The sequence below is a fragment of the Apteryx rowi genome, unplaced genomic scaffold (genome assembly GCF_003343035.1).
Source record: "Apteryx rowi isolate R43461 unplaced genomic scaffold, aptRow1 scaffold_159, whole genome shotgun sequence".
Lineage (NCBI taxonomy): Eukaryota > Metazoa > Chordata > Aves > Apterygiformes > Apterygidae > Apteryx > Apteryx rowi.
In genome coordinates, this window is record NW_020447852.1 from 140,251 (window position 1) to 165,887 (window position 25,637).

At 40.8% G+C, this 25,637-nt stretch overlaps 1 protein-coding gene across 2 annotated transcripts in view; it reads right to left on the bottom strand.

The window, feature by feature from the left end:
• The window catches only part of E2F3 (E2F transcription factor 3), a 42,727-nt gene that overhangs the window by 8,462 nt on the left and 8,628 nt on the right, over positions 1–25,637 (bottom strand). For both annotated transcript variants that reach the window (XM_026059519.1, XM_026059518.1), the window contains exons 2-4: positions 2,811–2,922; positions 786–1,005; positions 35–193 (exon numbers count right to left, since the gene is read on the bottom strand). In XM_026059519.1, coding sequence (XP_025915304.1) covers positions 35–193; positions 786–1,005; positions 2,811–2,922 — 491 coding nt within the window. The remainder of the gene's footprint in view (positions 1–34; positions 194–785; positions 1,006–2,810; positions 2,923–25,637) is intronic.

The following is a 25,637-nucleotide window of genomic DNA, read 5'->3' on the forward strand; positions in this document are numbered from 1 at the left end:
CAAATCATCTCTAAGAATTTGGCAAAAAGGATATCTCTGATTCTCTGAGTCTTCTGTTAGCAACTTGAGGTCCAGGGTGCAGCTTTGGATTAGCTCATCCAGTTTCTTCTCTTCCTGAGTCAGTTCTGTCACCTCCTTTGTCAGGCCTTGACGCTGCGCCAGCATGCCACCATCCTCTGACAGACTGCAGCCCCTACAGGTCCAAAGAATGAAGACACCTTTTAAACATTTGTAAAACTTTAGAAACTGCTATGGGAAAGGGAAGTGAATCAGTCAAACAGTTCAAATCAATTTCTTAGTCCCTTTTCCCTAAACCTGCCCAAAGCACATCAACATAAACTATGCTTTTTTTATGATAAGTCATTTTGCAACTTAACTAACGTAATATGCTGTATTTATGACTTACTGCCACCAATATGGAAGAGTCAGATATTTCTAAGCACTTACAAAATCTTACTTCTAAATCCTCTCCTATCACCAGATCCTGAAAACAACTGAGGAAAAAAGCAGGTAGAGATGTGTCCATAAAAATGAACTCCATTTACAGAAACAAATTAATTAACCCAATATTCAGAAAAAATCCTGGTTTCTAATTTTCATAGCAAATGCTATTTATATACTGCAAAACTGTCTTAATTAACTAAAAAAAGCTTGTCCTGATAGAAGGCATTTTGAATGATTGCTAAGAGCAAGGTGTTAGCATGGAAGCTGAGAAGGGAAAAACATGGCTACTTTCTAACAGTGAAATCAGCCAGGAGGAATGGAAAAGGATGATAAATACTCACATCCACTGAATGTTGTTTTTGGATTTTTTCTTAATGAGATGGATGCCTTCCAGTACATTGGTGATATCATAAATCCTCCTTTTTTGCACCTTGAGGACCTCTGCTGCTCTGTTCAAGTCTAAGACCCCATCAGGAGATTGGCTCAGCAACTGAATGAACTTCTTTGTAAGAAGGCCAAGTGATGTATCATACCGAGTCTTTTCTGAAGGAGATTTTGGGGCTTGGAAAAAAAGAATATCCCCAAATAAATCAGTTTTCTCATTTTGGTTTTGAAAACAGCATCCAGAAATGAAAAGATACGTATTACAGGTATTTCTTTCATTTTTACTGAAGAAAACTCTCAAACCGCTGCATTAAGGCACAACTTACCACTGGATGTTTATTTGGATTTCAAGACACACTTTCCAAATATCACAGGTACATGAGCAAATACATATATTTTTTTAAACACAAATATTTCCATTAGTCTGACAGTTACATATAGCAATATTCTACCTAGGCTTTCACTATGTGAATTCTTAACAGTATTTTTAGTATCTATTTATCCTGGCAGCAATACCAAAAATCTCCCTATGACTCTCCTTCATCAGGCTGATAGCCAACTTTCATCAGGGCTTGATTTTCCCCTCTTGTAAGATAAGTGTTTCACATGCAGTTAAGCAGAACTTAGGTGTACTTCAGCGGGTGACTGAAATGATAGATTCCATCAGTGCCAGAATCCATGATTTACAGAAAACTCTAGTTAATTAGATGAGATTGACATAAGATATAATTTATAATTATCATTTCTCCATAACCAAACCAGGCTCAAACTGGGCAAGACTTATTTTACACTTATTTTACATCAGAAATCTGCAAACAGCTTGGATCTTACTACACATCTCAATGTTTCCATGCACAAATGTAGCATCTATATACTTAATAGATGAGCTTTTAAGAGCTTAAATATGCAGATCAGAATAACTTTTTATTCTAAATGTTCAATCGAGGCCTTTGTGACAAGGGAAATAAGCCAGCCACTAATAGAAGTCTGCTGGGTTGAAAGTTTCCCTGTGGGAAGAACATCATTACTGTTAGCAAAACCTTTGCTGTGCTTCTCGAACCTTTCATTTACTTCATGTTAGGGGAAGTATTATGAAGGATGGATTTCAGGCTGATCTAGCAGTGACTTTTATGTTTTCAAATTTAAAGTTCCACACTTAATTGTCCCATAGAAACAAGGACTCAGACTCGTGGAGAGGGGTAAGCAACTACCTCCTTTATGGTCTCTTGCCCTCCCTTCACTACCACTGCTTCCCCAATCCCTCCCTTTTCTCCATTCTTCTACAGCATATCCCCCACCCTGCAAGCCCACGGCCTAATTCTCCTACTGAAATCCCAAAACAGGATGCCAAGACTACATCCCCCAGCTCCTGTTGCACGAAACACACTTCCCAAGGCAATACAGATGCGCAATAATTGATGCTTGTAGCAACTCAACAGTGACAGTGCATAATCCAGTGTGAAAAAAACAGATCAGAGCCCACAAAAAGCATTTAGCATGCAACATTGTGGAGGCACAGTTACTACGCTTTGCCAGTCCTTGCCAGAGGTACGAACACTGTCTGCTGTAACTCCAGGGGGCCGGCAGAGGCTGGCCTGATTAGCCCTGCCCAATAACCATGCCTTTGACCCTATATTCCAGTTCCCTGGCATCTACTCTTAATTATTCCCAGGTTCACGTCCTTGGCTGAAGGAGCAATCCGGGACTGGAGACCTTGCAGGCTGCCCAGCATGCAGAGGCATAGACCGACCAGCCAAGTGTCTCTGCAGCCTCTCAGCTGCTCACCACCAAGCAACATGGGCTGAAACCAGGCTGCACGCTGGCTGGCTGTGTGGTTGAGCAGATCGCACACACGTCCAGAGCAGAACAGTAATAAACCCATGCTTTTAGCTAGGCAACAGGGTGTTGTAGTGGTTCCTTCTGAACCCCAGCTAATAAAATTGAAAACTCTGTGCCACAGAGCACAATAAAAGTTCCCTTACTTTTTGGACTATCTGGACTTCTTGTCGCAGCTCTTCCTTTCCCTTTCGGAGTTTTTAATCCTTCAGCAAGATACTGGTGACCACTTTCTCCTAGCTCCAGCCTTCGCTTTGCCTGTTAAAAAGCAAATTTTTTTTTTAATCAATGGGGTGTTATGGAACATATTTCACTTTATCAAACAGAATTTTGGGGCTGTAGGAAAGATGCACAGCAGTGAATTTTTCACAGCAATGTACTATATCCGTCCAGGTTCTTTCCCCATATTCATCACCAGGAAATCTGATTATCTACTAGAATACTTAGGTGGACTTAAATGTTTCACTCTAAAAGGCTAGGTTGATGGTTATATTTGGGAGAAACATTTTAAAAGATAACCGAGTGAGACTTGTATGACCTACTTTAGCAAAGTCAGGACTTTCTGAAATACATATGAAACATTTCTACACTCAGATGAGTTGAGAATGTTTCAGTTAAGAAAACTGAAAAACAATCTCAGACACGGACACATATATGCGCACACAGAGCTATGTTTTTACTGAAAACCTCTTTATATCCCTTTAAGTTTGAGCACAGGTAGTATTCATGCAAGTTAAATTTTTCCTTCGCCATTTGAACAGATGGCTTTATGAAAGGATCAGTAAGTTCCAGCATAATAAACTTTCCAGCAATGCAACCCCAGACGTTGTATCAAAAGCAACACTGGATAACTGTTCTCATCTGCTTGTCAACAATTTGTCTTCGTTGAAAGCACAGCCACTAAATTTATTTCACATGAACTACAATGTTTGCATTAGAGCTGCCTACATAAAAGCAAGATGGAGGAACTGGAGCAAAAGTGCTATTAGAAAGAAGATGCCTGAAAATTGGCTAAATGCTTCATTCAGCTCAGATGAAGGCTCTGTATGACAGTTTGAGTAAGAAAAATAATGAACTAAACTGTTAGACAATGTAACACATGGACAAACTGCATTGAAAACTATCATCAATATGAATTTTGTTCCTAGACAGAAACATAATCTACTAACTTTGGAAACAATTCCATACTGTGTCATGCAACTCAAGTTACTGAAATTTAATCTGAAGATATTTGTTATCCTAACAATAGAAAGAGCACTACCTGGCAAGATACAGAAAAAAGAAAAGAAAGAAGTTTTGTGTCTAATGAAGTTTATCCATATAACTGTTTCTGAAGAACACTGATTACTTAATTAGGTTGAATAATTCAGAGTATTTTATTTGCTTGTTCTTTAGAGTTGCTCCAAAAAGTTGCATCTTATTCTGCTCCTTAGTGAACCAAGATAAAATAATATGTTCTGCTATGAAGTTGTAAATAGATATTTCTGTACTGTGGATTTAGCTTGTGTGTTTTACTTTGGGTCTGTGACCCACAGAAGGCTCTAAATACATTTGTTTATATGTATTTATTTTTGGAAAGCTAACACCTCAGTGCTGGACTCCATTTGCAAACCTCAAACTTATTAACAGGCAAGTTAAAGCACACGAAATTCATATAAGCCAACAGTATAACAACATTTGCAAAGTGCTCAAGCCACTCTTCTCTCTATTTTGTGCAATTTGTCGGTGGTAGAGCAAAAACTGAACTGACTACATCCTGCTAACCAGCACGGACACTCTGCTCCTGCAGCCAGGTGGCCCAGCAGTAGCTAAGGTCTGAAGGCATGAAATCTCTCTGTTCCTCTCTATGAGGCAGCAGCTCTGTAATCCAAGGGCATAGATTTTAAAAAGGACAACTGTTAACAAAAGCACCCAGCTAATATGTTTAGCCAATGTAATTGGATTAAATTAAGATTAATGCTATTCCCCAGGGAGAAATACATTTCACGCTTATTTAAAAAGTGTTTTTCCACCTTCAGAACTAAGAGAAAAGGAAGGAGGGGTGAAAAGGGAACAATTCAGGGCATGGGCAGACTAGGCCAAAGGGATGCAATTAAAGATAAAAGTGAATCTCAAAACCAGGTGCGAGAAGGAGGGGAAATGCTAAAGACTTAAAAATCCAGAGATTTGCAGTGGTTCTATTCATCAGAAGAGAAACTAAGGTTTGCACTGCACATCCAAACTTTTTGTCTGAACTTGTCTGTAACACACAAACAACAGTATTTTGCCCCTGCTTTTGTGGTTATACACTTACAACTTTCCCCTGTGAACTTCAGATAAGCAGGTTTGGTAGTTACTGACCATAAACAGCGTCCTCTGGCTGCACACAGTAGTGCAAGCCATTCTGGCTGTGTTTGGGGGTGTTAGGAACAGCGTGATCTTGCTGGTTGCATTAGGACTAATCAGAGTACTGTACATACAGGCAGTGTAGGATTATTGACTTCTGGAAAAATACCAGATGATAGAGATACTGCTACAGGAAAATTATTTTGTAGGACACAAAATATACAGAAAACCTGAGGGAGATACAGAGCAAAATATTTCAGAAGAGTTTAGAAATAGATTAGCGAAGTTAGAGAGAAGCAATTTTAGCAAACATTTTGGAATATTTAATTGCTGGCCAGACTTTACATGTCACTCAGCAAGTGATTCTTTCCCCCTTCTTTTTGTTTTTGTTTTACATACTTCATAACTGATAAGATTCAGGACTGAAAGAGTATACTCTCGCTTTCTTCTCTGTGATGTTTACAGACCAAAGGGTCTTTTCGTCTGTGTGTGTGTGTGTGTGTGTGTGTGTGTGTGCGTGCGCACGCGCGTGTGTGTGTGTGTGTTCGCACGTGCGTGCTAGAGATTCTGGATGACTCACATTTTCTCTCCCCTCTCTAAAGCTGTTCATAGTACTTTCTGATATCAGACTTCTCTTGAGAAATCTCAAGATCTGCTTTGAGCAATTGACAGAATCAGTAGCCCTTTAAAAAAGATTTTAATTTGCATAACTTCTCTGCTAGAGCACTATATTGACTATTTGTGCTATTTGTTCAAATCTGTATTATTTTTATTAATTTGTATTGTTTGATTCATCATAGCACACAGACTCTTCTGACATAATATGTGGAACCTGATAAGACGTACCAAGCCAAAGGCCACCAATCCAAAGTATCCCAAGCCTATAGAAGTATAGGAAGCATAGAAACTAACACAGACTTTTCAGTGGCATGAAACCTGGACACAATAGATGGAACATAAATCAGATTACAGATTAGTGAGGATCATAAAAGGCTGGAGCAAGCACATGGGGTGGTCAGAGAGGTAAAGGCACAAACTGATACATCTAGTAAGAGACATAGAAGTCACAGGAAAGCACGCTACTGATCTGAACCAGCCACCCATCTAACCCATTTGTGGAGACGCAAGAAGTTTGGCATCAACTGTTTGGACTTCATTTTCTCTTCCAATACTGCAAGCAATTGCAGATATGGATCAATTATGGATCCACTATTCAGTGTGGACCCTTAACAACAGGTGGCACTTCAGTTCTTAAGAAACAACAGCAACAGCCACCTCCAGACAGCCACCACAATTAAGGTCAGAGGTGCTATTGCACTCATGATAGTGTCTTCATAGAAAGACTTGTCTTTCTAGAAAAATAGTTTTAAAACTTCTTGGATACGTTAAATATTTTCAAGTAGGCAGGACCTTATGGAATCCACTTTACAATACTGGGACGGTCTCAGAGTTTAACTTTTAAGAACGGTAGGAGGTGGGCATGATTACAGGAGACTAGAAAAAGGACAAATGTAGCTTATCATAGAAAGGAAAAAAATGGATGGAAGAGGTGCAAGCAAGAAATTATAGCCCAGTCTGCTTAAAGGGCCATTTTGATTTCACAGTTAACTGTGTCTAACAGGTAGCTGCCACTGCAACTTTGGTTTTGTTCCTCCGTTCCGCACGCTGGCAGTGGCTGACTGACTGGTCTTCAGCAGACTCCTCAGGGAGCTGGTTCAAGGAGTTGCAACCAACAGTGACTGAATGCTCCTCCAGCAGAGAAGTGCATGGTTTTCTGCTAGGTTGCAGTTTTCTGCGGGGTTAGTGCCTGCGGGTGACGCAGTGGGAACCCCCCACCCTCCCTGGGGCGGCAGCTTGCCTTTGGGGTTTCATGTCTCGCTGCACTAAGCCTTACTCTTGGGGAAGGGAACTGGCACCAATTTACTAAGAAATAAAAAAATTAAATTAAATTAAAAACACACACGCACACACACACGAAAAAGCAGAGTGTTACCTTGTAAGAACATAAAAGATAGCAAAGTGGGAAGTAGTAGGTAACAGGCAGCATCAGTTTCTGAAAAGCCAGCAAAGTGGGAAATGAAGCGGTAGGTAACAGGCAGCATCAGTTTGCTGATGACTGAGCCATGGCAGATGAAAGCCTCATTTTCTAGAAGATTTGAGGGAAGAAGCAGTAAAATGTCTTCTAGTTCTTTCCAATGATAAAACCATGGAGCATAACTTTGTCAAACTATGTAAACTGAATTTTTTCCTGCTAGATGACTCCCTCAGCTTTATTATTGGACACGAAACAGTTCTGCTGTTTGCAAGAGACAGGCCTAAGAAAAAAATGCGTTACCCATAGAACCTTCTGAAAACCCTTTATTTGAAATATTCCTGTACCCATTATGCTTTTGAGCAGGAACATGACTTTGAGAAGAGGATGCTTAGAGTCAGGCATATGCCTTTGCTAGTCCCTCAAAACCACAAATTTAAAAACACTCCGAAAAGGGCAGCTGGTATATTTTCAATCTAAATATTAACAGCCAAATTCCATGTCAGGCTGCAAGCGCTGCAGCCCTTGGGCCTGACCAGGCTACGCACATGCCATCTGCCAGGAGGGCCGGACTCTGCTCCAGCCCAGAGCAAGGTGGATCTAATTCCCGCGCTCCCCTCGCAGGCATTCGGGACACGTTAAAGGAGCGGCAGAGTGTGATATAAACACAAAAGGGACAGGTGCTGAACCCAGAGCAGGAGTGAAAGTAAACTGGGGCAAAGTCTGCTGAGATGGGGCCAGAAGATAAAATCACTTATGCCAAGAAACTGCAGTGAGGAGCTGGAAAGCAACTCCGGCGTGGGACTGAGCGGGCACAGCAAAGAGGAAGGGCAGGAGCGACCACGCAGAGCAAGGAATAAATTGCGCATAGTGCCTGATGGCTGCTAGTGGAGTAGGGAACAAGTTGGAGCAGGAAGCAAGTCGGAGCAGTGTGTCCCAGTGCTCGGCTATGTCTCTGGTCGCGGCGCAGAGTGAGGACTCAGTCGAGCAGGTTCGGGAAGGGCAGATGACTAAGCCTCACGTAGGCCCTAGAAGATATTACAATTGCTAGGGCCAGATAAAATGGCAGCTTTTCTGTATGGTGCCAAAGTGCTGATATTACTGGGGAGGGGATCTGAGCCTAGCCAGAGAGCACAGATAAATTTTTACTGCTCTGAGAAAGCCATAGCACAGGCACATTAACAAGCCACATGCGCTTTGCATAAACGTTCTCTCATATTTCCAAAAATAAACAGTCACCTATAAGACAATGTTAAAATGGAGGTCCTGAGGCACGAATCCTAGAAAGCTGCTCCGGAAGTCAATAGCTGCAGAGAAGAAAGCAAACGTCTCATGCGAAAGGGTAAATTAAACTGGAGCTTGATGAGGAAGGAACACAAGAGAAGGAGCAAAGAAAAAAAAAAAGACACTTCAGGGTGAATTCGCAGGAATATTCATGAGCTAGGAAGATTTCTGTACTGAGCGAGGCAATACAGGCTGTGCCTTTGGACACATTCAAATGAATGTCGATAGGGAGAACTGAGCACCTGCCGGAGGGCCACAGCGAGCCGAGGGCACGGCAGGCAGGCGCCCAGCACCACAAGAGATAAAAAGGGGGACAAGGCAAAGAGGAAAGCAGCTAAGAGCTCTCAACAGAAAAAACAGAAAAACTGCAGATCAGCCCACATGTGAGGAGATGCTTGAGGCCTGCAAAAAGATGCAACATGACTGTCCAAGCGCTGCCTTCGGACTCCTAGTGACAACTCATTTTGTACCTATTTCTGCTGAGCAATGGTGAGATAAATTTGCAATCCAAACACCTGAAAGGGAGAGGGATTTCAGGGAAATATATCTACCCCTGTGCTCCCCACAGAGTTACCAATTACTTGTACCATATTACCCCTAATTTCAGTGGTTAATGCTGATAATATAGAACCATAAGAAGGCTGTTTAAGAAAAAAGTAGGAAGACAGAAAATAACTGGCAACTAAACTCCTTTCATGTGAAAAACCCCACAAATTAAGTACATCCTGAAAAGGGGGCTCTAAATGTTCTCTCAAATCTTCTCAAAAAATATTACTTATCTGCCAAAAGTATACATTCCACTGATACCTTACACAGAGGAATAAAACCAGGAATGGCACTTTAATGGAAGCATTCCCTAAAAATTAAATTTTACACATAGCCCATTCAGTAGACTGAGGTAAAAGCAGTTAAAAACATACACAAAAATAGTGCCTTGAAAATTGAATGCATTGTAAAACCAACACAAGGAGGAACACCAGCCTGTAATACCACTACGTATTAGTCAGGATTATCAGTTGAGTGACAAGCAGCTGGTATTTAAAGTAACATTTAAAGACATATTTTAAAGCAAATGAAAATACAGGTTACAAAAATTGTTCTAATCAGCCTATTCTAACATAAAAGCCCCAAATTTTCTTCTCAGAAAATGGCAGCTGCAGCAAAAAGGAAAAAAAATTCCCTTCCAGTATACCAAGTTGTGTTTCCCAAGCTATCAGCTTACTTTTCAACTTATCAGCTATCAGCATATTATAGTTTTGACTGACATAAATACTTTCCTAGCTCCCATATTGAAATTGTTCATTCAGCTTCACAGTCAAATTGTTTGTTTTTAATGCAAATTAATATTATGAGAAAGTTCCCTTTGTATGTCTTAATTGGGCTTACAATTCAATAAGAGCTACCTCACATAACTATCAAATTAAACTACATTCTGATTATCCGCAGCCCATCCTCATTAGGCATTTGGCCCCCACAGCTGAAGGTCAATATTGGTATACCAGCGAAGTTTCTTTCAAGGTCTTATTAAATCATCCTATTTCCATCGATCTTCAGTTCTCATGATTCTCTCAGAAGTATCGGGAGTGTCAAGGAAGCCACGAACTGTAAGTGCTTAAATATCTAACCATAAGACTTATATTTAGCTCAGAAAATTCAAATGTGGGTGGCTAAGTTTCAGCTACAGATTCTTGTTTGAAAATGGGATACCAGCCAGAGGAGCCTAGCAATGGCTTTCAGCTCTCAGGTTGAATAATGCAAAGGTTGCTGTTAAATGAAGAAGTATAACTAATGTCTCCCAATTATTATTGTAGAACATCATACAATACCATTTTAAGACCACTAAAATGAATACATTAGCTTTAAGATATTGTCAACAGTTACAATACAGATATTTCTGTACCTACGTGAACTACACTGTATATCGATACCATGCATCTCACCCTGATGTGGTAGCGCACACGTCTCACATCTCACTGTAGTCTGAACACAAGAATGTTTTCAAACATATTTAAAAGAGACAAAACAACCTGAACTAAACTAAGAAAGAAGTAAAACATAGCAATGAAAAACAGCATTTTTTCTAGACCTACAGCTGGTCATTTTCTGCAGGAGTATTGTATTCTAAAGGTACCCATGCCCTCTGATTTTCATCATATGTCTTGTGGGTAGCTGACCTGCCAGGAGGTCAGAGTATCTTACATTAGCTAATATTAATACAACTCAAATACTGATGTAAGCAGACAACCCATTTGAAGTTGTTCCATTTTCTGCTGGTCAGTCTACTTAGGTGCTCATAGGATCAGCCTACATTCTGCCAGGCTTGAGTTCAGTATATCAGCCTTGCTCAAATGTGCAGTTTATCTTGTTCTGCAGTGGTGCAATAGTTTATGTTTTCTTTGCACTAGAATGGGAAGGACAATACAGAATGTGGTTGTGCAAGAAATAAACCAAAGTACAAACCATGTTTCAGGTCCCAAACCAACAGAATTACACCTATGCTGCATAGGAAATGAATCATCTGAAATTTTTCTATTGCAATTTTTTCCACCAAATATGAAACAATTGCTTCTTCCTGGAAGCAATGGCATTTCACTGTACCAAGCYTGAAGGCTTCAGTAACCATTTCATGTTGAAATATGAAAAGTTATTTTCAGGAAACTGCACCCAGTTTTCATCTCAACTGCTCAGCTGCCCAAGGTAGGGAGCACATGTGTCTCTGAGTAATCCTGAAAATGGCTTGATGCAACAACTATTTCTTAATCCCAACAGCTGCTGAAAACTAAGTTGTATTTGCTTGGTTAAAATAGCAGCCCTCCAGATAAAACTTCCGGGAAAAGTACTGACAAACAGCAAAGACTTGTACAAAGGCAGACACAGGTCAGCCAATATCTTGCTGTGGATCCTGACAACAGGTTTTTTGGGGTGGAGGGGCTGGGATGCAGCACGACTGAATTTCCTTCCCCTTCCCATGGGAGCACAGCTAAGGAAGGTCATGGGGGCAAGGCAAGCTGTGGGTCTCCAGCAGGCTTCAACGTGAATGTGAGCCTACAAACTGGTATCAAGACTACCCGCAATTTGTGGACTCCTGTTGCAATAGATACCACTTCAGCAAGACTGCTGCCTAAAGACTGAGGCTCAGGGCTTTTTAGTTGCAGTTCATGTCAGTAATTTGCCACCACAGACATCCTTTGGAGAGGGAAAAAAAAAAAAAAAAAAAAAAGCCTGCCATAAAACAGACTTGCCATTGAACTTGCAAACCGATTGTGGGTTTGCAAGGGGGAAGACCAGCATCATAAAAAAGCTCCTGGTGTAATTTTTTTTGGATTGTACATATATGTAACAATTTGTCAGACATAGCCCACTTTGAACAATACCCATCAAGATCAAAGCAAACCAAATCAGAAAGCAATAGTTTAAATTTACACAGTATGTGGACAGGGCACCATATCTTCAATTGGCTGAATAGCTACTTGCAATATTTCAACCCTTCACATTACTTAGAGCCTTCCAAGTGGTGAAAACAGAATGGTGCTGGAACAAGGGAAATAAATCTCATGTATCATTTTAAGGTTTTCCCAAAGAACAATAATTGCAGGGCAGTTGGTCTCAAAATATATTTTATGATATTATTTTGTCTTTTGGAAATTATTTTTTCCAGAAATTTTTTCCTTTAAAGTCATTAACTTCAAAATAAGATTGTGATTGGATTAGTTTGTTCCATTGAGTGACTTCCAATCTACTTGTAGAAATCGGCACACCATTTAAAAAAAAAATCTTTCAAACACTATCAGTTGTCTATCAAATTATCTACTAAATAAAACAATCCTTGGAAGGGGAGAGAAAGGACATCAAGAGAACTGGAGACTAGGGTGAATTTGCTTAGAGGAAATTCCAATAAATGCCATGAAGGATCAAATCACAGGTAACAACAAAAGTAGTTCTAAAATATTCAGCATATATATTAAAATAGTAATCAAGAGAGCTACTCTTTACTTACAGAACATTGGCTGATGGAAGAATATAGTCATAAAAATCTTTACGAAGATACAATTAACAATTTTTAATACTTACAAAGTGAAAAGGCTCTGTACTCCCTAGGGAGAAGAAGGAGGAGCACTTGCATAGCAACAGCAGGGCTAACTCACAGAGCAGACKCACTGTAATGATGCAAGATTGGGTTTGCATCACTGAATTTTCTCACTAAATTGCAAGCAAAAGCCACAGCTTCTTGGGCTTTGTTTTCCATGGGTACAGGACACCTAAAGGAAAGGATTGTATCTACAGGACTACACCAATGAAGTTCTTGGAGCACAATTTTTCATGTCCACACAGGTATGCAGTTGAAGAGTTCCCACACACCAACCCACCAAACCTTCCTGCCCTCCAAGGAAAAGACACTTACTGAGTTCTAACAAGATGGTGTTCAGAGACTGCATTGCTTTCCTTACTGAGATTAGATATACAGATTATTTAAATGGAACCAACTAATTTTCTCTTAACTTCTGAAAGAACTTACAAGAGGATCCATACACAAACACTTCAGACACTATAGCAGAGAACTACAAACTAGAATGCACTGAGTTTTAAATACTCAGATGTTCATCAACATTAGTGTTGTGTATTCATGCCCCCAAATGAGGGGAATCCTTTCTTAAAAACAGCTGACACCAATCATGACTGTATATTTTTAATTCACTGCCTGAGGCATGATGTTCTTATATCTAACTACTTGCTCTATTAATGTAATTAGTTATGAGAAGTCAGTCCTAAAGTGGTAAAACCTTTTATTTTGAAGTACTTCCTTAACCTAGTTCCATACAAGTGTAAAAAAATACAGCTAGATTCCTCAAAAGTAATAAAGGTATTTTGAATCCATTTAGGGTAACAAAAATATTATATAGATTCCAAGGGAATCTATTGGGAAAGTTGACAAAAACTTTCAGGAGACAACCAGACCTAGACAATATGTAATGATTTGCACTTAAACTATAGAGCTAGACAGGAGGAAAAAATATATGGTCCTAAGCATTTGCTATAATACAAGACAGTTCTGTATGTTATGTAAACTGTGGGTATTTTTTCAGCTCACTTTAAGGAAAACCCAGCATTACAAATTAACCCTGAGAAGTTATATTTGCACTTACAGTAACCATACTGCTATGTTTGCAAGGAGAGATCTATATCATCCTCCAAATTTGATTAGGTAGAGTTTTGAAAATGGAGTGACTAGTATCACATAAAAAAAAATCCGTAAGTAACCTTGAAGAAGTTAACACAATAACCTCCTCCACATACCAAACCTCAGAGTAACAAAAATAAATAACAATTGCCCATGAAACAGGAAACGGTTTACATAGCCAAGAGAAACCATTCCTAGAAGCAGCCAAAAAGGAGCCTCCATTAAACAACAGAAAGTCACAAGAACAGATAAAAAGCATATAAAAAAGAGAGAAAGAGAATCACAGATAGCAGGAACCTAGAGACCCCAGTTGTAGCTGACAGCCACCTTCAGTTTGGATCAGGAGTAGATGCTCCTCTCAGAAGACTTCTTCACAAGATATTTCTTTGTTTACCAAGTTAACTTGATTTTTACTTAGCCTAGGTTGCTAAACTCCAAGAACTGACATCAAAAATTCTTTTTTTCCCCCCCTTGTGTCAAAGTATACAGCTGTTGTACATACCCTTGTTTTACTGATTGGTTTGGCAGTAGACAGCTTATGTTGCTGAAATGACACAAAGATAGCAGAGTTCTTAATGTTTTAAATTCTTTATAATGTCACAGAGAACAACTAATCCATCTAGCTCTCACTGTGATGCACATTCTACCTCAGCAGTATTTTATTATTCTATCATCCATGGCAAGGAGCTGAAAAACTTGAGAATGCTGGCAAAATGAAGATAAATGATTTGGTTCAAATGGCAAGATTTACTTTATTCCCAGTGACAGAAGAAGAGAGCAAGACAAGAAGACAAACAACAGTCCATGAGAGAAGTGATTTAGCATTGGTAGACTAAATCATTTTCTTTCACATCTAGGTAAATTCTGTCATTCTATGGACAGGGCAATCTAAAAAGCTGATGGGATAGCCTAATTTACAAGACAACATCCAAAACAGATGCATCATCACAGAGAATAAACTTTTAAGGGAAAAGAAGGGAAAGTTGCTGTTCTTTCTCCTATTATGAAGTGTATTTGGAAAAATTATCCCTTTTCACTAAAGGGTAAAGCAGGACATCTCAAGTCATAGAGTCAAGCAAGGACCTGTAAAAATTTGACCCACCCCAGAAACAATCTATCCACTCTGCTTTATGTTCTTTACTATATATTCCTTAAACTAAGCACATTGAAATGACTTCTCCAGAAAAATGAATACCACCTTTAAGTTTGAATTTTTAAAATGAAGCAATGTTGCATTTTCTCTCTAACACACCCTTTGGTCAAAGAAAAGAATCTGACCTTCTAATATGACCTCTTACATATCACAGACCACTAGATTTCCCCTAGTTACAAAGTAATTAGTAACATTTAACTTTTAGTCAAGCATAGGAAGACACTACCATGCGAGATTTTGTAATCTCAGTTATAAGAAAGCTTAAAGGGCCAGCCAGGCAAGCGCCTGTCAGGAAGTACTGCACACACCATTGCTCCCATCACAGAGCACGCAGATGGACTTGCTAACCTCTCAAGTCCGTTCAGCACTGAAACCACAACGCAAAGCTCTCAGCAAGACATTTATTCTGTCAAAACTTGAAGTCAAAGACTCACAATTATTTTCCCCTCACTAAAAAAAAGTCTGACTTCCAGTTGGAATTTGCTTTGTTTCGGCTTCCAGTAATGAGTTCTGGATGTGCCCAACTTCAACAATTTAAAAAAGTTCTTTTGCACCAGAATCCTTCCACAGAATCACTGAGGTTGGCAGGGATCTCTGGAGATCATCTACACCAAACCAGAGGCAACTAGGGCAAGTTGCTCAGGACCACATCCAGTCGGGTTTCAAATATCTCCAAGGATGGAGACTCCACACTCTCTCTGGACAACCTGTTCCAGTGTTTGACCATCCTAACATTTAAAATGCTTTTCCTTATGCTTAAATGGAATTTCCTGTGTTTCAGTTTGCTCCCATTGCCTCTCATCCTGTCACTGGGCTCCACTGAGAAGGGTCTGTCTCTGTCTTCATTATTCCCCCCTATCCGGTATTTATACACACTGGTAAGATCCTCCTGAGCCTTCTCTTCTCCAGCCCAAACAATCCCAGCTCTCTCAGCCACTCCTCCTATGAGAGAGGCTTCAGTCCCTTAATCATCTTCACAGCCTTTCACTGGACCCACTCCAGTAGGTCCCCATCTATCCTGTACTGGGGAGCCCAGTACTGGACCCAGCACTCCAGGTGTGTCTCACCAGGGCTGAGCAGAGGGGAAGGATCACCTCCCTCCACCTGCTGGCAAGGCTCTGCCTTAATGTGGCCCTGGAGGCTGTTGGCTGCCTTTGCTGCAAGGGCCCGTTGCTGGCTCCTGGTCAACTCAGTGTCCACCAGGACCCCCAGGGCCTTCTCTGCCAGGCTGCTCTCCAGCCGATCGGCCCCAGCCTGTCCTGGTGCAGGGGGCTATTCCTCCCCAGGGGCAGGGCTTGGCCTTTCCCCGTGTCAAACTTCAGGAGGTTCCTGTCTGCCCCTCTCTCCAGCCTGTCAAGGTCCCTCTGAATAGAGCACAACCTCCGGTGTATCAACTTCTGTGTCTTGTATATTAGTCAAGTCATCCCTTAATATTATTCTAAACAAGCAAAATATTGCTTAAATAAGTTGCACTGTATGGTATTTCCTTCAGACCTCAAATAATTTTTGCTGCCCTATTTAACATCTTCTTCCATTTCAACATTTTCTTTTTAAAAACACAAGGATTGAATTGAGTATGTTACTCTAGTATCAGCTGCACCAAAACTGCTTACAGAGGCAAAAGTCTCCCCTCTCCTTTTCCTCTTTTATACAAGCCAGGGCACAAGCCTCAGTGCCATCACTCCTCAGCATTGCACTGGAAGCTCATGTTAGTTGCTTGTCAACTACCAACTTTTCAGAAATATTGCTTTCCAGGATACAGGCTTTCTTTCATAAGGTCTTGCCTGCATTCCCGTTCTTTGGCATATAACTTTGCCTTTGACTGTATTAAAGACACTGTTTGTTTGAATGTGCCTACAGAGCAAATTATGAGATCATGATTATCATTTACTATTCTGCTAGCAATTAGTATCAGTAACAGTTTTTTGTCTACTTTTAGGACAGTGACAAAAGCATTCCATAGTGTAGGGATTAGTACAAATAACTCACTGAAGTCAATCAAAAGGACCTATTTCCAGAGCTGCCCCTTAGCCAATTTTCAATCCAATGCCATATTGACAGTGAGTTTTTTTGTTTTTTTTTTTAATCAAAACACTTGCATTGCAAAGTTGAAGACCCTTGCTATCAATCTCATTTCCATGTCAGACAGCTACATCTTGGCTATCTTTTAACCTTTTGGTGGTGGGGAGGAATGTCTGGAAAAGAAGGGTGAAGGTGGGGAAGAACCGACTGTTGGATGCTGCTGGCAAACATTTTAAGACACAAAACAAGCACTTTCTTAAGTGCTGCACACAGGAGAACTCTATCCTTCTAATTGCATACTACTTAAACCCTGCAAAAAGGTTTATTTCAAGACTGTTGGACATCCCAAGAATGACAGGAAGTTTCAGGGATGCCAGAGAAAGTCTAGAAGAGCACAACATTAGCAGAGAAGTGAAAGAAGCAAAGCTCAYGATGAAAGAAACTCGAGCATTTATTGAAAAGCATGAAGTTCTATCCATTGCAGCCTCAAGTTCAGAGAAAACCCATTTGGCTGCTTGCACTACTGCCTTCCTTTTTCCCTTTCTATTACCTGCCTTGCTGTATAGCCATTAAGGCAATGGACAGCTGAAYAGGATTTTCCAGGAGCCTGGAGAAGTCTTCCATTGGAACCTAGCACATAAATATCACCTATTAAAGGCTGCACTAAAAATTCCTTTCTTTAAATAAGATTTCTTCTTTCTTTAGAAGTCTTCTGTTCAGGCCCATGGGTTCTTTCACAAATGTACCTTAATCAGTTCAGAAAATAAATGATCACATGATTTAATTGTGCCTTTTTCACAAAAACAGAACTTTCTCTCCTATAATCAGTACCCCTTGATCCTTTTCATTTTCAAATGCAGCTTCATTTCTTATGAGTCATCATTCCCTCCTCCCCCCACTCCACCTTCGTCAGTCTCTCCTCCTCATTTCATCCTTTTTTCCCTCTCAATTTAGTAGAAGTTGTAGGTTTAGCAAACTAAAATAGCAAGTTTCACAACTGGACATGAGACATTCTTAAATTTAGATTAAATGACCCCTTCCAAAGTATATGGGATCTTTCCATCCAGAGAGATTTATAGAAGCTTCATATAATGGAAGCTTCATATAATTATGGAAAGGGATAGGATCAAAAATAGTCTGTGTTTGATGGCCTTTCTCAACAGTATGTGGCTAGGAAGGAGAGGAAGGACAGACTTATTCTGTCAGCAGCAGCAAGAGAAGACAGACAACTCAGGACAGCTATTTGAAGCCTTCAGGCTTCTAGCTCGCTAAAAAGCCTACAGTTTGGTAGATTCTCCAGGGGAAAAAAAAAAAAAAAAAGTCCTCATTTTCTACAGCAATTATTTTCCCAGACTTAATACCAAACAATATCAAACAGTAAAGCAAAAATTACCCAGGAAAACTTGACAATATTTCACTGTTCAAGGTTACAAGTTCTCACTTAAGCTGAAGCAGAACAACTTTAATGATAGTCTTGGAAAAACGCTGCCTTGCCAGTAATCAACAACTTGTCTTGGAAGTATAAAACTCAAAAGAATTTTCTGCTTGCCTTGACATCCGTAGCTTCTACTCTTTCAACAAGCGTCTGTCAATGACAGCAGTAAGACAGTCTTCTTACTCATGGCTCCCCTCCTACACTTCGCACTGGCAAGCCCTCCTGCACTCTGTACTAACTTGGAACCAAGTCCTGCAGCACGGTCCTCTGCTTTCCACAGCAAACTGGAAATTTTTTGTCCGCTTCAGGTAAATACATTTTATTGAATTAAATATAAAAAAGTAAATATGGTGAAGTTACAGCATTCCTTGTGTAAAAAGCAGATTCCAAAATAAATAAGAATGCCACATAGCTTTCACATTTTATTATCCTGCAAGTGTTTCAATGCACAGTGGTGCTAAAGAAAGTATCAGGAGAAAGATGGAAACTTTGGCAGTTGCTCTGGGGAGAGCTGAGGCTTCTGGCACTGGGTAATATGTGGAAGGACTGAGGGATAAACCCATCTCAATGGTTTTGCTGAAGTAATCAATAATGATATAGTTATTGGTACAGACTGTCTCCAGAGTTAGTTAGTTAACACTGCGTTAGCTGACTTAGTATTTGGAGGTTTTCTTACAACCATAGTGATATATCTTCTTTTACCATTAATTTGAAGTTAAATTTGGGGGCATATTTTGGTAATAAGGGCTAAATTCTGCAACAACGTGGAATGAACAGGGTTGTGGGTGCTCTCAGTTCTATGCAGGCAGGCTTCACCTCTACAGGTGAGATGAAGAGGTGAGACCCTGTTACACGTGCAGTCACAAAACTCACTTTTCTTTGATGAACTTCCCATACGACTGGCATTTGTCGCAACTAATCTGACCAGCAGCTCTAGAAGCCTTCCCATGTTTATAATCCACATGACATAAGCCCCTCAGCTGCGTCCCAAGCTACTGGCAGTAAAAGCCATCCTAATTGATATCTCCAGGCATCCTGTGACCTCTCATGAAAGACCACAATGCCTTTACTTTCATCTGTTAAGAGTCAGTCTTGGTAAAGCCCTGCTTAGAGTAACTACACCTGTCAAAGTGACACAGCCACTCTTTCCTCAGAAGACATTTCCTGATAGATTTCAAAAAAGGCCTCCAGTATTACAGGTTCGCCGTGCATACCTAACCTGTAGGCACAGATTACATTTATAGCTTCACCTATTTCAATGACCAACCGTCAGACTGTAATTATATTAAATGTTGCCTGGGAGCCCCGGCCATGGATGGGAAGCCAAGTGTAGACAACACAGCACAAGTGCAGAGGTGGGAAACGATGGAGTTTCACTGGAGGCAGTGATGGATTTCCACTGTGAATTCAAAGCATTTTCAGCAACATTTTCTCCACCTGCCCACAAAATTCCTAAATTGCCTCCAAATGCTTAAAAGCTAGACACTGGAGATGGAGGATATCTGCGAGACAGCTTCAGTCCTTGGGTATTCCCAGCTAGGCCCTGACAGCTGCACGCACCCGGTAACCTAAGCAGCAAGTCCTGGCACAAAAGCTGCCTATTTCTTAGCAGAGCCATCTGTCAGGCTTTAGTTATGCACAACTCCACCCACTCTTGGGAGATGCTATGGTCACACACACAGTTTAGTCTGCGGCATTTGGCGGCGGACGCAGAGCACACAGGAGCTGCATCTTGGCACCTGCAATGCGGGTGCAGCCTCGTGCGCCGCCACCGAGCAGGGCAGCCCCCCGCCAGCCTTGGTCTCCCCAGGGACGCCCCAGCCAGCCGGCACAGGGAGCTTACAGGGCTGAAAACTAATCGCTTGCGCCGTGTTAGTTTTCAGCTGGATGGGGTGCCCGCTCTGGCTGCCCGCGCGGCGGCATGAGCACTGTGCCGGCATGTGGGAGGTGGCAGGAATACTCGAGCCGGGAGGGAGGGCGAGATGACCCCTTGAAGCAGCAGCACAAACAGCTCACTTTGAGCTGATTGTGAAACTGCATCCTTACGACGAACCCCAGTATCATTCCAGGAAATCCCTTCCGCCATGGGAAACGTTCCCAATAGTACAGATCCGATCTTCAATTCATCTTTTCCTTCCTACCCCAAGGAGCAATTAAGTTTACCCTGACTATGAGAGGATTATATTTCATTTCCTAGAACATGAAGATAAGAAGCAGGAGGATATTTTAGTTTCCAAGACAAACAGCCATGTCCCTGTTGCTGAACTGAGCAGTGCTAATATCTTGGTCTGGGATAAGATGGTGAGCAACAACATGAATACCTTTGCTACTCACCTACTGCAGCTATGTCATGACTGAATTACTTAATGTTTCAGTCCCAGCATGAAACTAGTGACCACCTGAAGAATCTTGCCATGGTAATTAATCCTCTTCCATATGTTAATTTTTTCAATACTGAATGTTTTACCAAGCAGCATAGCTGTTTAATAATTGCACATAGCTATTGAATTTAATATGCTGAAAACAAGCCTTGTTATTTCTACCCCAAATTCAAAGTGCAACAATGAAGAAATTGTAGACATTGGTCACTGATATTATTCACTGTGCTATTATAGCTAGAGTTGCATCCATTAGATATGCTAAAGAAAACAGGGAGAACAAAGCTAATCAAATACTACCACCTTTCTTCCTCTCTGTTATTGCCTCTCCTAAGGTTGACCACATTTGTGGTTAAATACAAGGAGTCAAACTTCCTATAAGCAGTGTTGTTAAGGTTCCAGATTTCCACTGTGGTTCAGCCATATCACAGCTCTGGAAATGCATACTGGTTTACATATAAACCACTGTATTAAGTCTTTACAGTAAAAATAAATAAATAAATAAATAATAAAAAGAAATCCATACTGCAACTGTAAAACTTACCAGAATCATCTTGCTGGCCTATCTCCTTCAAAGGAAAAAGATCTTAATACAGAACTTTAAAAGATAAGCACACTGTGGAAATTGCTAGTCTGGGTAAAAATGCTTTTTGAAAGGACTGACATGAATTTGCTGTGCCAGGGGAGATGCAAACAATCACTTAAACAGGAGAAACAGAACACAAACTCATCAGGAACCACAGCACACACTTCATTTTGGTGCTCCTGAGAAGGACTCTTGTTCAGTGGCCACAAGCACCAAGGTTGTACATGTGCCCTGCCTTTTTCCTATGCCTGCCTGGGGAACATAACCTGCAGGACAGCCAAAAGCTTTCACCAAGTGCTCTTGTGATTTGAAGCCCACACCACCAAGATCAACAGCTTAAGCTCAGCTGTAGCTGAGATGCTAGATGCAGCTGGCTTGTCCACTTGAAGTACTAGCAGCTTCTCCCCTCAGAGGCTGTCAGAAAGTGAGTCTCAACAAGGCACAAACTCCACAAAGTCACAGACACGCCAAGCATTTGCTGGTAACTGCAGGTCCTCATGAGAGCAGTACCTGAGTTCATCTTTTTAAAAGGATCAGCTCATTGCAAAATGAATGGAGAGAAGCATGCTGGGTTTTGGACCATTTTTCTGAAGAGGGAAAATCAGGTTAGTACACCACAGTAATGCAATGATAGTTGAAGTGGACCTAAGAAATTCAGACTTTCAACTCTGTCTCTGACAGTAAGAGGAAACTAAGTGAAGGCTGAAGTTTCTCCACTCTGTGCAGTAATATGCAAGAACAAGGAAGCAACTACTCTTGGCCCTGACTGTAATTACAGTCAAAAAAGTTTGCCACCTTGCATGTGTGAGGTGCATATTTGCTAAGAGGGGGATCCTGTAACACATACACAAAGATCTCCCCCRCATAAGCGTGCTGCCACATCAGTCCTGATCTGCACTCCTACTTCAGTTCAGACCAATACATATACTAAGCTGCACTCCACATTTTTACTTGAAGAACAGACTATGTAGCTTCCCACACTCTTAACTCAAGATACTTTAAATTCAAGAATCCAACTCAGAAGATTATTGCATTTGTCCCATGCTAGGACTCATGCCCTGCAGCCCCACGCAGTCATGGAGAGGCCGAGCCATAAAGACAAAAAGCAGAAACTTGGGTGTTCAGGGAGAACTGAAATACTTGCAGGAGATATTCAGCATTACTTTGCAGCACCAGAATGATATATTTTTGCATTATTTGTGCAATATGATTAAGAGAGTCTGGGGCTGAATCTAAACAAAGTGTCTGATAGCAACTTCAGAGATAAACCTTGCAGGACTGTTGCAGCTCCTTGAGTACAGAGTGTACCTAAATCTCCTAGGCACACCACACTTGGAAGAACCAGTGAAAAAACTGGAGTGGCGCTGATGGACAAGAATGTTTGCTTGGATCTTTATGCCACAATTCACATTGCACTTTTATGGAAAGTTCAAGAAGTTTTAAACTATTTGAGATCTGTTCACTTTTTCCAGTTCAACAAGGCATCGCCACTGAACAATTCAATAGGCAAGCTCAAGTATCTGATATTTTTAGCTAGATATAGCATAACATCTCACAGATGCCTAGACTTTTCTCGCTGCAACTTCTTAAGGAGATTCCTTCATTCTCAGTTGCTGGTTGAACAGCAAGCAGAGCTTGGAGGCTGCTTTTCACATGCTGAAACAACCAAGCTCTTAAAATGGCTGGGAAAGCCACATTTCTCCATTTCAAATGAAGTACTAGCAACAGATATAATGCCTGTCTGATACAATTGTGCTGTTTCCTACCCTTAGAGGAAGTAGGGAAATGTCATTTTGAACTCATTGAGGCCATCAAAAGAGCAAAAAGATAGTGAAGAAAAAAAGCTAGATAAATCTGAAGGGAAAGGAAAAAAGGCTGAAATTCCCTTCTTACCAAACACTGTGCGATTCAATAACTCCTGGTTCACTTTGAGGCAGAAATACTTGATTTTGGCCTTAAAGAAATAGTTTGTCTTAGTCTCTGCATTGCAGATGAGAACAATCAAATTTTTGCTTAATCTGACTTATCACTAAATTCATTATTCTCCAAACCTGGGGTGGGAATGATTGTAACCACCTTTATAAAGTTCTTTAAGGTGAAAGAACTGACTGAATCTTAATTTTCCTAGCAACCCTCTTTCCTAACTCTGAAGCAAATAAGCCACACTAAGGATAGTATTCTGAGCATATGGCTTTCTCTGAATATGGGGAATTTGCCTGCCTACAAGCTTTTTTTTTTTTTTTTTTAATTATGTCAGTCTCTGGAATCCCTATTTACTCATTCCCCTTCACAGCAAAGTGGGTTTCTGCACAGAAAAAAAGCTTTGTAAGTATTAACTTATTTTTGTCCACAGAAGGCTGTACTTGATCTTACTATCTAGACAACGTCATGCAACCAGTTCATTACTGTTGCGTTCATTTGCCACATACTCTGCAAAAGCATGATGTAACTAAGACAAGAAAAGGGAAGGACTTCAGTGCCTCAAGCACATAGCCCAGCAACATAAAGACCTTCTTTAGAGAAGGGGTCAAAAGCAAATGATCTCAGAGGTCTCCAGTTGAGCTTGCACCTTCCTTTGCCACCTTTCCTGCAAACACCTCTGAAACGTGTGGGTCCAAGTGGGACAACTCAGGCAACATGTTTTTGCCCTTTCCTACTCCCCACACAGGACACCCCACCCAGACCTGTTTTGCATGGTCTGCACTTCTAATGCTCACTGATCTTTCTGTAGAGCATGCAAAACGGAGGAACATCCAAAGGGACATTGCTAACACCTTGGACTGAAAGAAGCTCCCTGCGGAAGCCTAGCAAACTTCACAGTCGCAAAGGGGTGGTTTTGAGGGCCCTGAGAAGGGGAAAATATCACCTGAAGTTTCTTCCTCCCCTGCCTACAATCTAAGAGGGCAGCTGGTGGCAAGTCACCATTTACTGAGAAAAATGCCAACAGGAATAAAAGGATAGCTAGGATGCCAAAAGGCAAGGGTGTGCACTCTATTTAAATAAAGTAACAAATAAAAAAAAAGCCCAAAGAAACAAGCAACAACAAAAATGTAACTAGCAATTGAAGCCAGAGAGGAAATTGAAGTCATTTTATGTAGTGTGAACCAAAATCAGACCAAAAGCCACCTGAATTTTTAATGGAATATTATATGCAATTTCCCTTGTTCACTTATCTTTGTGGTGTTAGTTTTCAGGAGAACAATTCTCAGCTCAGTACAACAGAACAGTAATACTGATGGGCATGTAGAACACTAACATGTTATAAATAAACTGCTAATTTGAGGTGGGAAAAATCGTCAAGGCAGCTCTCATGATTAAGAACCAAAGAAAGAAAACGAGCAACTTGCTTATGCTTCCAAGATACTATTTTTGCGAACAGAACTTTTACTAACCCCCGGTTCCTGAAAATAAAATCCTAGCGCCAGAGAAATAACCCAATGTTGCGACAAATCAGCCAGGGAAAATGCTATTATAATTTTTAAAACCCTCCCTGCCCCCAAACTTGAGTAGTAAGTTGCCTTTTCTCCTGGCTCAAGAGGTTTGTACTGAAAAGAGTACTACATCAGAGTTGTGAAGTCTCAGCTTGCTCTCATCTGACTTGCAGCTTTACATAACTTTTAAGAGACATTTTTAGGCTAAAGATACTGCATAACCAAAAAAAGAATAAAGTACAGAACTATTATACAGCACTGTGTAACTGGGTTATTTGGAGCTGCTTGATAAAAGTCTTACTATGGAAAGTAAAACTTTATTCTGCTGCATTGCCGCCCAGGATTATTCCCGTTTCTGATAGGCGCCATCGCCACCGTCCGTCTGTTCCGAAACGGGTCCCCTTCCCACCCCCTTCCCCAGTGTGCAATTAGAGATAACGGCCTGCTGCTACGTGGCTGCCATCTCGGGTATTATTTCGGTATCATTCAAGCATTGTCACTCTCTACCAGAATGCCACTTACTAAGCAATATTATAAAAATTACTGTGGATATCTATGCTCACCATAAGCAAGGATAATGGCCTCATTGCGCTGGTCTCGATAAAAATGGCATATTCGAACAAGACAGCTTTCAGACACGGCTGAACAAAAGCCCACTGTGAGAGCGGTAACCAACATCAATTCCCACTATGTGAAGACGTTAGACAAAGTGTGAACTAGCTTACTGTATGGGGACAAAAAACTGACTGTCAGTGTGTGGGACCAACACTGTCTAAAACACTACACTGGCAAGTCAAAATAAAACCAGCATATATACATGGTGATTGCCATTTAATTCCAGAGTTAGCAGTAGAAGAAAACAAGTAGTGAAGGGCATATTAGGTTACTAGCATCACTCAAGACATTATTATTCCATATAATTCCATTTCTAGCATCTTTGCTTGTGAAATAACTTTAAAACCAGTAGACGCATCAAAAGACCCTCAGCAAAGGGTGAAATGGATCCCAAGTTTCATTACAGACATAGCCAGAGAACACAGCAAGAGCTTAAGATTGGCTCCTTAAGACACATATTTTCCAATATACAGGTTTAACAATGAACAACCTCATATGCAGGAACTGCCATTCCAGCCAAGGTACTAGACCCT